At 62.0% G+C, this 13,201-nt stretch overlaps 1 protein-coding gene across 2 annotated transcripts in view; it reads left to right on the forward strand.

Annotated features, from left to right (window-relative positions):
- INPP5A (inositol polyphosphate-5-phosphatase A) overlaps positions 1 to 13,201 on the forward strand; it is a 177,014-nt gene that overhangs the window by 58,620 nt on the left and 105,193 nt on the right. For both annotated transcript variants that reach the window (XM_042908402.1, XM_042908401.1), the window contains exons 3-4: positions 6,613 to 6,713; positions 11,910 to 11,997. In XM_042908402.1, the coding sequence (XP_042764336.1) occupies positions 6,613 to 6,713; positions 11,910 to 11,997 (189 nt within the window). The remainder of the gene's footprint in view (positions 1 to 6,612; positions 6,714 to 11,909; positions 11,998 to 13,201) is intronic.

The following is a 13,201-nucleotide window of genomic DNA, read 5'->3' on the forward strand; positions in this document are numbered from 1 at the left end:
GTGTTCCTGTGCCTGTGACACTTGAAGGACACTAGTGTGGGTGTGTGTGTCCTCGGCTCACACTTTGTGTCACTGAGGCTCTCGGAGAGGTGCTTCCGTCGCCGCCTTGGTTTGCGCGTTGGTTCTGACCAGTCTGGTGGGTCTGTTTCCTTTGATTTGGTTAACGGGTCTGTGTCCTGGAGGCCTGCGGGGCCGTGTGTGCACCTGTGAGACCTCGTGGTCCCGCCAGGGTACGTCTTGGGTGGATTGTTCCGGGCCAGTTTCTTCAGATGCTCAGTAAGTCCTTCTGAGTTGTAAGTTCAGGTCTCTTTCTATTTAGGGGAAGTTTCCTTGGATCATAATTTTAAAGATTAGTTCTGATCGGATGTTTTCTCCCGCAGGACCTGGTGGCCGTCCTGCCTCTGCCCTCCCCTCTCCCCGTCCCCCCTTCCCTCTCCCCTTCGTTGTGGTTTGTCTTGTCAGTAGACCCTCCCTTGTCTGCTTTGTCGTTGGTTCATCTTTTCTGTGAGGATTTTGTCTTTTTTTTTTTTTCCCATTTCTCCCCAGAGGTTAATGTCATTTCCTTCGCTTTGTCTTTCTGGTCCATTTCTGGTTTAGTGTTGCGTTCCGACTCCGTGTGTTTTGCCTGTTCTGAGATGGTGGTTTCAGTGTCTTTAATTCTGTTGCGGTGTGGACTCCCGAGCCATCTGCAGGGGCTTGGGGAGGGGTGTGTGGATTCTCAGCCCGACAGCGCCCCCTTCTGTCCTCCCAGCAAAGTGCAGGCAGGTCTGGGCTCCTGAGCCACGAGAGCCTGTCTTCTCTGTGCCAAGGATGTGCACTCTTCTGTCTGCGAGCCCGATTCCCCCTGCCCTCCTTTCCCCTCCGTCACCAGCTGCCCAAGGCTGCCTTCCTCCTCTCTGTCCCCTTTCTTCCCCGCAAGTCCCGTCCAGATGCGTCTGTCCTGCCGCGGCACACGCCCTGCGGTCCCCTCCTTGCTGCGTGCTCTCTCCTTTCAGCCCCGCCTTCCGGGCCGAACCCCGGCCCCGTGCTGGGCCCCCCCAAGCGGCTGCAAGCGTGGGACACGCTGCCGGGCGCTGGCCGCCAGGAGCCAGGACCGCGCATCCGTGCAGCCCCTGAGGCCGTGCTGTGTCTGCCCCTCTCCTCCCACTTAGCGAGTGCCCTCGTGGTCCAGCCACCGATCCAGCCCTGTCATTTGTCCCTGCTCTGCTGGTGGGGTGTCCGCTTCTCCAGAGACGTGGCCGTTGCGCCAGAGGCAGGGCAGACGCTCCCTTGTGTCTGCAGTCACCACTTGCAGGAGCAGTCCGGAGTCCAAGGTGGCCAACGTGTGGGTTGTTTCGTGTCCCCACGAAGCCACAGACACAGACATATTTTGTTAACGTCCATTTTAGGCAGTAACCGTGTGTCCTGGACGGGTTTGTGCTGTCGAGGGTGTGGCGGCTCCTGTGCGGGAGTCGACCCTGCGGCCCAGGTGGCCCGTCAGGCTCCTCCTGCTCTGAGTCCTGCGGTGGCTCACGTGCACCTGAGCGCCGGGCGAGGCCTCTCATCGCCAGCTCTGCCAACGTGGCTGCACGTTAGTCTCCGGTCTGTGTAGGGGAGCCTGTGTGCGGCCGTGGCGCAGCCCACGGCAGCGGAGCGTGTGTTGTGGATCCACGCCGGGCTCCCCGTGTGACTGTCCGTTATGTGTCTCCTGACACTTTGCGTGGTAAAGGTCTTGTCATTTAATAACTCAGCTTTCCAATGACACGTGACCTTGTATCTGTTATGCCGCGTTTCTGCGTGATGTCCCCTGAGGGCAGGGACGGTGTGCGCTCTCTGTGCGTAGCTTTGGGATTTGCAAGAGCCTGTGTTGGTGGCAGCACCTGGGGGCCTGGCCAGTCCTAACGTGTGGCCTGTGTGTCCGGGGCCGGGCAGGTATCATGGAATCCTCCCGGGCAGGCGGGCCTAGAGTCTCGCAGGGTGTGGGGGGCCTTCTTGGTGACACCACGGGGCCCGTCTCCAAGAGGAGCTGCCTCTGGAGGCGTGGGCAGCTGCTGGGGTGGAGGTGAGGGCCGCCGTGTGAGGCCAGGCAGTGGCTGCGGGGCGAGTCGGAGAACCCCTGACCGTCCTCAGGTGGGCCAGGTTCCTGGGGGGCCACGCTGCTCCGTGTGTGGTCACCCTGGCGGGCGTCTGTGCATGAGCCCCGCTGTGGCGCCCGCTTCGCCCCTGCCTCCCCAGCCCACCCTGTGCCCCGTGAGGAGGCTGAGTCCGGGGCCGGGTGTGTCCCGGGTGCCGCCCCCCACCTGCCAATCGGGCGCCCCCCTCGGCCTCTAAGTGTGTGTCCGTTGGACGCGAGGGTTTTGGGGGAGTCCAGGCTGCCCTGGGGTAGACTAGTGCGACCTTTTGTTGGCAGCTGAGTGTGCATTCAGGACCCGGACACACATTTCTCCACGTGGAGGGGCCACCGCACGCGGGTGAGTGCCCGCCGATGCTTCAGTCCTGGTCCTCCTCGTCTCACCCTTCCTGGCGGTGAAAGTGGGGTGCCGGCTGCAGAAACGTGGAGCGGCGCCTGCGGTCAGAGCGCGCTCGTGCTCCTGCCCAGAACGTGCCGTTCGGGTCGCTGCGTTGAGCACGTGGAGGTCGGCGGCGGCGTCGCAGAGATAAAGAAATATCACTCAGTTTATTTGGCTGTTTTTTTAAACTTATGATCAGTTAAAATTTAGTTTCAAATATGGTAAATTTAACTTGGAAAATCATTGTTTTCTGCACAAAATGTATTGAATGTAGGTCTTTCCTTCCTTAGAAGTGCAGCTGTCAGGGTGCGGCTGTTGTGCCTGAGGGCAGTTCAGGAACTTGAATCCAGGTGAACCGCAGCACCTAGTGTGTGCTGTGGCTGCGGGACCCGGCATGGGGTGGGCCCCTTGAGGCCTGGGACAGGGTGGGGGCCGGGCCTGCGGCAGGGCCCTGAGGTGGGGGGCAGGGTGGGGGCGGGGCATGGGGCGGGGCATGGGCGGGGCTGTGCGGCAAGGCCCTGAGGCTTGGGACAGGGCAAGGGGCGGGGCCGTGGCGTGGCACGTGGCATGGGACCGGACACGGGGCAGGGCTCTGGACCGGCAGCACCTCCTTGAGAAGTGAGACAGGTGTGTGGTCCCGGGAAACTAAGGGGCGGCTATGTGGGTCGAGGACCCTGAAGGAAGTGGCAGAACAGGAGGCCAAGAGACAGCGGGTGTGGCCGGCCACGTGCTTCAGGCTGCGGAGCTCCAGGGTAGGCTCAGAGGTCCTGTGACAGAGGCCGGAAGGCCCGCGTCTGCTCATGGGCCTGTGTCGCCGACCCCATGCACCCATCCCCTGTATGTCCCTCACGCTTGTGACTTTGGGGCTGCGGCACCCAATGGTGAGGAAGAGGGACCAGGACCTGGGCCCTCTGGACGCGTCGCATCCACAGCGTGACTGTTTCCCGGATAAGGAGGTGACTGAGGATTTGAGGCCCTGGCCCCTTGAAGAGGTGCTGGGCCTGGACCGTCTGCAGGGTGGCTGCTTCTGCAGAGAGGGGACTCCCTGGGAAGGCAGGTCAAGTGGCCAGACCCTGCCCAGAGCAGCAGGGTTAGGGAGAGGAGGGCCCAGCTTGAGCAGGAGGATGGTTGGGAGGACAGATGGACAGACAGATGGTTTCTGGGGCAGGGACTCGGTCCTGGCTCCTTGGGAGCGAGCGTCCTCAGGCCAGGGTGAGGGGCTGGGGGAGGAGCAGCCAGGGCGGTGGCAGTGGCCTTCCACGCCCCCACCCCTCGGCCACTCTGGGTCGTCACTTTGTCCAGCCCGCGCTGGGGAGGGGACTGCCCCGTGTCGGGCACCTTTCAAAACCTCTGTCCCAGCTGGCGAGTGAGGCCTTCTGGAGGGAGGTGGCCTGTGGGTTTCAAAGGAAGGGAAGGCACATTTCCTTGTCAGAGCCCTGGGTCTGTGCCAAGGACTTGGCTAACCGTGATCTTCAGAGGGCACGACCCCGTGGCATGTCCTTGCAACAGAGGCTCGAGCTGGCAGGGCAGGGGCTGCTGCGGGCAAAGGTGCAGACTGGCAGGGGCCGGGGCCCAGAGGAACGCCCTCTGTGCTCTCACTCGACACCCCCCGAAGTGCCTGCTGCTTGAGTCCGTCCCAAGGGTGTCTTTCAGAGCAAGTGCCCACCGAGGGACGTGTCCAGAGCCCCTGGCGCCTCCAGCCATCTCCCCTTTTGGGTTCGGGGTGATAGGGACCAGGTGGGGGCTGCTGTCTCCAGGCTGAGCACTCTGCTGGGTTGCCGGGGTCCCCGTCGGACCCTTTTGTCCAGGCCAGCCCTGAGGCCCCCGTCTGCGTTCTGGGACCCGACCCAGCCTTCCGCCATGCGGGCACGCCATGGCAAACATAGAGCTGTGTGTCGAGAGACAGTGGCAGACGCAGTCAGAACTCTGAGAACGGAGAACTCTGTTGCTTCAGGCACAGCTGGTGCGGACAGGCTGGCCCTTTGGGAAGGATGCTTGAGCCTGCCGCTAAGGGGAAGTGCGCCGTGCAGGGCGGCCCCGGGGCCAAGAGGTCGGGGCTGCCCCTTCCCGCCGAGTGCCTAGGGGAGCCTACGCCGGTGCCCGCCAGGCTGTATTCCCAGGGTTGGTATCGTGGTCATTCTTCCTCGGTGAGGCACACTGTCCTCTGGAGAAGCCGCGAAAGGTGCCCTGTGGGGCAGCTGCAAGCGGGCCGTGGGGCGGGTTGGCTTCCCGGTCGCTTGGGCGTTCCTGAGTTCGGTGCACGTGAGAGGCGTCCTTCCGGACGGGGCTCCCTGTGCCACCGGCCTCGTGTGCAGCACCCGAGGGCCCGTCCCGTGTCCCCGCCAGCCCCGAGCACTGAGGGGTGGGGTCAGGGGAGGGAGTGTTCCATGACTGTGTTTAATGGCAGATGGGCCGCCCTAGCGGGCTTGTGGTAGCCCGGTTCTCCAAGAACAACACGCACGCAAGGAGCAGCTCGCTCAAACAGCTGGCATCAGGTACTGACGCTTTTCGCGCACGCCGTCCGTGCTTTTCCTGGTCAGAATTGTGTCCCTTTTTAAGAACGCATCCCGAGTTCCCGATCGTGTGTTCACATCTCCATGCGGGCCACGTGCACGCCGGCCACCCGGTGAGGGGCCGCTGTGGCCGTGGGGCGCTTCCTGGCCGTGGTCAGGTCACTTGTCTCATGGGGCACGGCCTGCGGGCCTGGCTCTCCGTGGCCAGCTTGTCTGTCCGTGGCCAGCCCTATGGCACTTCCTAGAAGTGGCCACTTTCCATCGGGGCTGCACACAGCGGCCCGTCCCTCTGAGGCTGCTGATGGCTCGCTGGCCGCCAGGCATGGGCAGGAAACGGTGCCTGAGGCTGGGTTCCAGGTGACAGAGCACTGAATGGGGGGCCTGCCCTGGGATGGTGTATTTGGGGATGGGGAAGGTCATCATGCGGGTTTCTGGCAAGTGCCTGGGAGAGGGGAGGAGCGCAGGACCAGAAAGAGCATCGTGGCCACCACGGCCAAGTGCAGTTAGCGTGACGGGCAGCTGAGGACGTGGGGACACGCCCCCTGCACTCTGCCCTGTTGCCCTCCACCCTCTGGTCCCACGAGCCCCTGCCGCAGCCCCCAGCTGTCGTGGCCTGGATGCCTCATCAGCTCAGCAGTGATGTGCTGTCCCCTGTGCCCTAGGGGAGCGGGGCCAGTGAGCGTCCTGTCCTTTCCACGAGCGTGTGCTGGTCAACACGGGCTCAGCCACCTGTGGGTCATGCCCAGATGCCTGGTGCGGTTTACTGCAGGGGGCGAGATCAGGGTCCAAGCTGTGACTGAGGTGGTTTTCAGGACCCCTGTGCTGGGTGGGGGCGTGGGATGGCTGGACAGCCTCTGGACAGCGACCACACTGCTGAGAGCGTCTCTGCGGCCATCAGTCCGTGTCACTGGGGGTACTTACTTACCCGTAGCATCGAGGAACAAAAGCGTGGGGAGGGTTCGCGGCTTGCGGCAGCCCTGGGGACAGTGCCGGGACCCCCCCGGCTGTAGTGGGGCAGCGGCACCGTGGCCACACCACCTCTGCTGCTGACCACCGTGTGCCGCAGCTGTCCCTGCGGTGACACGGGTGCTGGGCACCTGCCGTGTCGGGTCGTCAGGCAGTCGTGTGCACGTTGTGTGCGAGGCAGCCTGGGCCCCCGCTGAGCGCAGTCAGCTTTGCTCACTCCCGGGCAGGTCTGGGGTGTGTGCGTGTCCCCGTGCTGGCACGTGTGCCCACGACAGCGTGTGGGGCTGGCTGGGCTCATATCCTCTGTGGAGGACGCAGCCAGGTGTCTGCAGTGAGACGCTAACTGGTTCGTTTGTTTTTGTGGGACTTGGGTGCTCCGCAGTCGACGCGTTTGCCTTTCTACAGCTGGGGGAATTCCTCTCCGTGGTTGGGGAAGGTTCTGAGAAATTCCGAATCGTGTCTGAGGATCGGGAAGACGTGGGCAGCTGAAATGAGTGCTGCACAAAGGTGGTTTGGCTCCTAGAGACTGTTCAAAGCCGTGGTCATGCACGTGGGGCCTTTGGTCCCGGCAGCCACCTTCCTCGTAGGGTGGCCGCACGGACCCACGGAGCCACTAACGGCCCGTCCTGCGCTTCCCTTCACAGGTCGTGCACACGCACAAGCCGCACTTCATGGCCCTGCACTGCCAGGAGTTTGGAGGGAAGAACTACGAGACTTCCATGTCACACGTGGACAAGTTCGTCAAGTAAGTCCTGGCGGTGTGTGCCACGCCCTGCTGCGCTCTCCTGGGGCGAGGTGCCCCTAGGGGGCTGTCTCTGGAAACCCAGGTCACGACCCCACCTTTGTGAGGCTCCTTGGGTGGGCTGGTGTTCCAAAGAGAGAAGTCCTGTCCCAAGCGTGTGACCGTATGCCTCCTGGTGGGGAGCACAGGGTGACAGTGTGGCCCTGGGGGCGGGACCACAGGGTGACAGTGTGGCTCCCGGGGGGGGGGGGACTACAGGGTGACAGTGTGGTTCCCGGGGGGGGGGGACTACAGGGTAACAGTGTGGCCCCTGGGTGTGGGACCACAGGGTGACAGTGTGCCTCCCGGGGGGGGGGGGACCACAGGGTAACAGTGTGGTTCCTGGGGGGTGGGACCACAGGGTGACATTGTGGCCCTGGGGGTGGGACCACAGGGTGACAGTGTGGTTCCTGGGGGGGGGAACACAGGGTGATAGTGTGCCCCTGGAGAGAATCACAAGGTGACAGCGTGACTGCTGGGAGGGACCACAGGGTGACAGTGTGGCCCCTGGAGAGAACCACAGGGTGACAGTGTGGTTCCTGGGGGCGGGACACAGGGTGACAGTGTGCGCCTGGAGAGAACCACAAGGTGAGTGTGACTCCTGGGAGGGACCACAGGGTGACAGTGTGGCCCCAGGGGTGGGACCACAGGGTGACAGTGTGGTTCCTGGGGGCGGGACACAGGGTGACAGTGTGGCCCCTGGGGGCGGGACACAGGGTGACAGTGTGGCCCCTGGGTGGGACCACAGGGTGACAGTGTGGCCCCTGGCAATGGGACCACAGGGTGACAGCGTGCCCCTGGAGAGAACCACAAGGTGACAGCGTGACTCCTGGGAGGGACCACAGGGTGACAGTGTGGTTCCCGGGGGGGGGGACTACAGGGTAACAGTGTGGCCCCTGGGTGTGGGACCACAGGGTGACAGTGTGCCTCCCGGGGGGGGGGACCACAGGGTAACAGTGTGGTTCCTGGGGGGTGGGACCACAGGGTGACATTGTGGCCCTGGGGGTGGGACCACAGGGTGACAGTGTGGTTCCTGGGGGGGGAACACAGGGTGATAGTGTGCCCCTGGAGAGAATCACAAGGTGACAGTGTGACTGCTGGGAGGGACCACAGGGTGACAGTGTGGCCCCTGGAGAGAACCACAGGGTGACAGTGTGGTTCCTGGGGGCGGGACACAGGGTGACAGTGTGCGCCTGGAGAGAACCACAAGGTGAGTGTGACTCCTGGGAGGGACCACAGGGTGACAGTGTGGCCCCAGGGGTGGGACCACAGGGTGACAGTGTGGTTCCTGGGGGCGGGACACAGGGTGACAGTGTGGCCCCTGGGTGGGACCACAGGGTGACAGTGTGGCCCCTGGCAATGGGACCACAGGGTGACAGCGTGCCCCTGGAGAGAACCACAAGGTGACAGCGTGACTCCTGGGAGGGACCACAGGGTGACAGTGTGGCCCCTGGCGATGGGACCACAGGGTGACAGTGTGGTTCCGGGGGGGGGACTACAGGGTGACAGCATGACTCCTGGCAGAGGACCACAGAATGACAGCGTGGCTCCTGGGGGTGTGCAGTTGCAGGGCGACAGTGGTGCTTTGGGCTTGGAGACTTCAGCCCTGGGCTCCAGGTGGAGCGTCCCATCTGCATGTCCTGGAGGCCACACCTGTGGCGTGACGGCTGCCAGCCTGCCAGCTGTGGATGGACGGACAGACAGCTGGTTTCCATCCAGCAGCTCACATCTGTGTTTGTCACAGTGAGACGGGGACGGAGCCCCAGTCGCGTGTGGGTGGTGACATCTCCATCGTTCCGGAGGAAGTAGCCACAGGCCTCTGCACAGACCTGGGAAGTGCACGCATGGGGGCGGGGCGGGGGCGGGGGCGGAGCGAGCGAGCGGAGGGCGGAGTGTGTGCTCAGCCTGGCGTCCTGAGCAGCAGGGCCCGCCTCTGGCTGTCGCAGCGGGAGCCCCTGGGGCGCCTTTCTTCCTTCTGCTCTGCCCCGCAGCCCCACTGCCCAGGACACCCGCTCTGCACTGGGCACCACTGTGCCTGCCCTCCGTGTCCCCCTGCTGTGGACTCGGGGCATCGTGACTGCTCCCGCCAGCCGGGTGTGAGGTGACACTCCCTGACTTCCAAGGCGGGTCATCGAGGGCCGCTGTGCTGGGTCTGCACTCAGAGCCCTGGCGCCTGGTGCCCGGGCTCTGAGGGTGATTTCAGCCGCCGTCAGCAGCCGCAGTCCTGCTTGAGGTCCCTGATACGGTGGACACAAGCCATCCACGTGTCAGTTGTTAAACTGTGGGCCGATTTGCTAAAGGGCGTTTTTTAAAAAGAATGATCAAATTTTCCCCAAATAATCCAATTTTACGGCAATTTTAATTAAAAAAATGTTTTAAATTTTTTACCACTTAAACTAATACTAAAGTTAACATAAGGGCAAGGGGATGCCGCTAAATAGCTAAAAGTAGCCAAAATAATTCTGAAGAGGCCCGAGTGGGCGTGCCCCCCCCCCCCCCCCCCCCCCCCCCCCCGCTCCCGGCCGCAGGCTCCTTGGGGAGCAGTGAGGGCAGGGGGAGGGGTGCAGGGCGGGCAAGATCTGCGGAAGGACTGAATGCAGCTGGGACTGGCTGTGAGCCACAAGGCCATGTGTGCGTGAGAAAATGGCACTGGGTCCCCCCCCCTCCCCGCAGGAGGATAGTGTTTCAGTTGTGTTACTGAGTAAAGGGAGAGGGCCAAACTCTAATAATGCTGAGGCTAAAATACTGCAGGGTGTTGTCTGTAGCTCTGGGGCAGGGAGTTAACTTCAAGAGACGCAAAAAGTGTCACCTACAAAAGAAAGGATTGTGAAATGCGAATGTTAAACAACTTAACTGTTTACCAAAAGACCCCTGTAAAGGAAGTAAATGGTTAGCTACTCCTGGGAAAGACACCTGCGGCACACCTTGGTGACCAAAGCCCGCCCTTACTGTAAGGAGCTTGGCGGGGGAGAGCGGCATTTCCAGAGCGGGGGTGCCCTGTTGGTGCACAGCAGGCTTGCGGAAGGAGGCCCCCCCTGTCCAGCCGCGCCCAGCCCTGTGCCCCTGCCCCCGTCCCTCATTCCCCACCCCATGTCCCCGCCTCTCCCCTATGTCCCGCCCCTGGCCCTGCCTCCCCGGGCGTCCACCCCGCCCCTTATCCCGCGCCCCATGCCCCGCCCCCGAGGTGTGCCCCTTCTGCCATCACCCCTGCGTCCTGGGGAGGCTGTCCCGTTCTTTCTACCCCTACCCTTGCTTGCCATATGTGACCCATGTTGCCATTTTTTGCTTTAAACTGGTACCTTTTATAAAGATCAGAAGGGAGAGAAGGTGCCCTTTATCTTGACCACTTTGTCTATGGCTTTCTGTGCTCTGCCCGCTCTCTCGAAGCCTCGGTTTCTGTCTGGTACCATCTTCCTTCAGCCTGAGAGCTTCTGTGACATCCATCTTAACACGAGTCACTGGTGACGAATTCTCTCCGCTTTTGTTTGTGTGAGGAAAGCCTTTGTCTTCGCTTTTGAAAGATGTTGTTGTTGCAGCTGCGACTGCGGCTTGCCCGCGCTTCTCTGTTAGCACTTAAAGGACATCATCGCCTTGTCTTCTGTGTCCTGTTGTTTAGGACGGGCCTTAGCCATTGTCCCCGTCTTAATTTTCGGTATATAATGTGTCTTTTTTCCCTGACTGTGGCATTTTGTCTCCCCGGATGGTCTGCAGCAACTTGATTATGTTGTATTTTAGTTTGATTTCCCTTGTGTTTGAGCTTTTTCAGTGGGTTTATAATTCTAATCATATTTGGGAAAAGTTTGCTCAGCACTTTCCTGTTTTTGTCCTTCCCTTCTCTTGGGTCTCTGACTCGGCTTTCCTGGGGTCGGCCTGTCTGTCACCACCCAGGGCCCCTCTGCCCCTTGAGCTCTTTTTCCTCCAACATTTTCCAGGCTCTTTGCTTCAGTTTGGGTCATTTCTGTTGCTGTGTGTTGTAGTCACGGATCTCTTCCTTATTTATTTTCTTAGGTTTTAACCTGCTCTTAGGTCCACCCGGTGAGTTCTGTTTTCAGCCTGAGAAGTTTAATTTGTGGTTTTCACGTTTGCTTTTCCTCATATTTGTGCTTTCCTTGAAATCTTTGATTGCATGGACAGCCCCTGCTTCAGGGGTGTTTTCGGCTGACTTCTGTCCATCCAGGTCTGTCTCTGCAGGTTGTAGGTTGTATTTTTTTGCTTCTCTGCACGCTAAGTTAATTTCTGGCGTGACGCCAGACGTTCCGAACATCGTGTGGTGTGTGTCTGCACCTTGCTTCCTGCCGCGAACACGGTGGAGGCTGCAGGGGGGGAGGGGTGTGAGCCCTCCGAGGCACATAGCCTCTTCCCTTCTTCCATTTGGCTTCTTGGGGCCCGAACCCCTCTTCCATCTGACCCCCGTGCTGGCTGGTCAGATGGTTACGTGCCCCCTTCCCTGCTGCTGCCGAGCTGGCGGGAGGGTGGGGGGGCCCTCGGCCGGGGGGCCGGCAGGTGAGCAGGGAGGCCCCCCTCGCTTCCCGGCGTGGCTCTGGTGCATTCTCGGGGCTCTGGGTGCACAGTGGCTCCCTTCCAGCCACACGTGCTGAGGTGACACGTGGGTGCCCGCCTAAGCCTTTTCTGGTTGTGAAACGAGGCAGGAAGGTGACCAGGAAGCCCCTCTGACGAGGGGTGTTCGGAGACCCTTCCTCCTTCCTGTTGTAAAGCCTCTGGGGCAGGCCGCTGATGCTCAGCTTTCCTCCTGGTGGGGGGACCTGCCTTGGTCCCGGGGGCGTGTGGACTCCGGCCTGCTTCTCTGTTAGCACAAGACACAAACAGCCAGGAGACCCCACAGAGTCTGGGGTTGTGCCGCTGCGGCGTGCGGCCCTGGCCAAGCTTCCAGTGTCCCCCCACCTCCACATCTCTGTCCCCGAGAGGCCTCTGGGTCCTGTGCATCTATCAGGTGTCGGGGGGGGCCGCCGCCGAGGACGACATGGCCCGACTCTACCTGCACACAGTGGGTTTTGGTTTCTGCCGCCCTTCCTTCCTCCCACCACTGCTCGGCGGCGTTTTTGGGGTGACGTACGACACGGTGTTCAAGCCAGTAGCCTGGATCTGGAGCAACTTTTTGGGTGGCTTTTGTACCAAAGAAACTCCCTGTTTTCCTTCCAGAGAGCTGTTGTCAAGTGACGCCATGAAGGAGTACAACAGGGCTCGCGTCTACCTGGACGAGAACTTCAAATCCCAGGAGCATTTCACGGTGCGTGCCCTTCTGCTGCATGGAGTCGGCCCCGGGCCGTGGCCTGTGGGATGGCGATCGCAGGTGGGGGGCTCTTCACAGAGGCGAGGGATTAAGCCCATCCCTGGATCTGCTCCCCAGAGCTCGAGTGACGGAGGCCAGTCCCTCTGTGGGCCCAAGCAGCCCACCCCGGGGGCCTGGCCTGTCCTGCGACAGTCCTTGGTCTGGGGGTCAGCGGACGCCCAGAAAGGGGGCCCCGCTGGGGTGCAGCGGCTGCGGGGGGTCCAAGGTGCTGGGGAGGCCGGAGGCTTCTCGGAGGAGCAGACGCCAGATGGGTTTTGAGTCGCTGGTTGTTGGTTTGAGCGACTGAGGCATCTCACCCCCATCTCCGGGGAGGGCTCAGAGCTGCCTTGTTAGCTTAGTTTCCTCCGGCTTCCGTTCCCGGTGGCCTTCACCTCACCGCTGTTGTGTGGCCAGGAGCCTGGTGTGCAGCAGGCGCTCAGCCATTGCGTGCTGGTCGCGTGGGGCGGTGGGTGCTGGTGTGCCGAGAGCAGGTGGGGCCAGGGAGCCGTGTCCTGCTCAGGGAGCGGCGGTGGAGATGGCCCTGTGGTTAGAAAGGCATCTGTCCGTTCGCGGTCTCTGAATTCAGGGTATCTGTGCCAGTTCGGTGGTACCTTCCATGGCTGAGATGGTCACCGTCACGTGCCCACGGGATCCCCCGTGCCCCGCGCCTGCTGTCCTCGGGCACCCCTGCCCCCCTCCACACTCACACGTGGCCTCACCGCCACCTGTGTCGGCCACATCCCGGCGCGGGCACGCCACATGCAGGCCGCCGCAGCCCCGTGCTCCCTCTGCCTTCCTGCCCTGGGCCAAGGGCCGCTGGCTCTCAGCCCGCCCTGGACAGAAGAACACTCTTCTCTTGACCCTCACGCTTCCCTGTGCTGGGACCCTGCTTCCTGCTTCTCCCATCAGGACTGGTTCAGATGGAGTCACGGCAGCTCTGATGGAAGCTGCATTGGTCTGGGGCGAGCGGAGGGCCGGGCACCGCGGAGGGGAGGGGACAGCAGCCGAACTCGCAGCCCTGGCAGTGGGAAGCACTCACAGTATGCGGAAGGCACTGCTGGGACATCACTGTGGGGTAGGGCGTCCAGGGGTCCGGTGTGCGCGTAACTGGAGCCCCAGGATGAGAGGGAGCAGGAGACGGCAGGCACCTAAAGAGTTGGCT

This window comes from Panthera leo, chromosome D2 (genome assembly GCF_018350215.1).
Source record: "Panthera leo isolate Ple1 chromosome D2, P.leo_Ple1_pat1.1, whole genome shotgun sequence".
NCBI lineage: Eukaryota > Metazoa > Chordata > Mammalia > Carnivora > Felidae > Panthera > Panthera leo.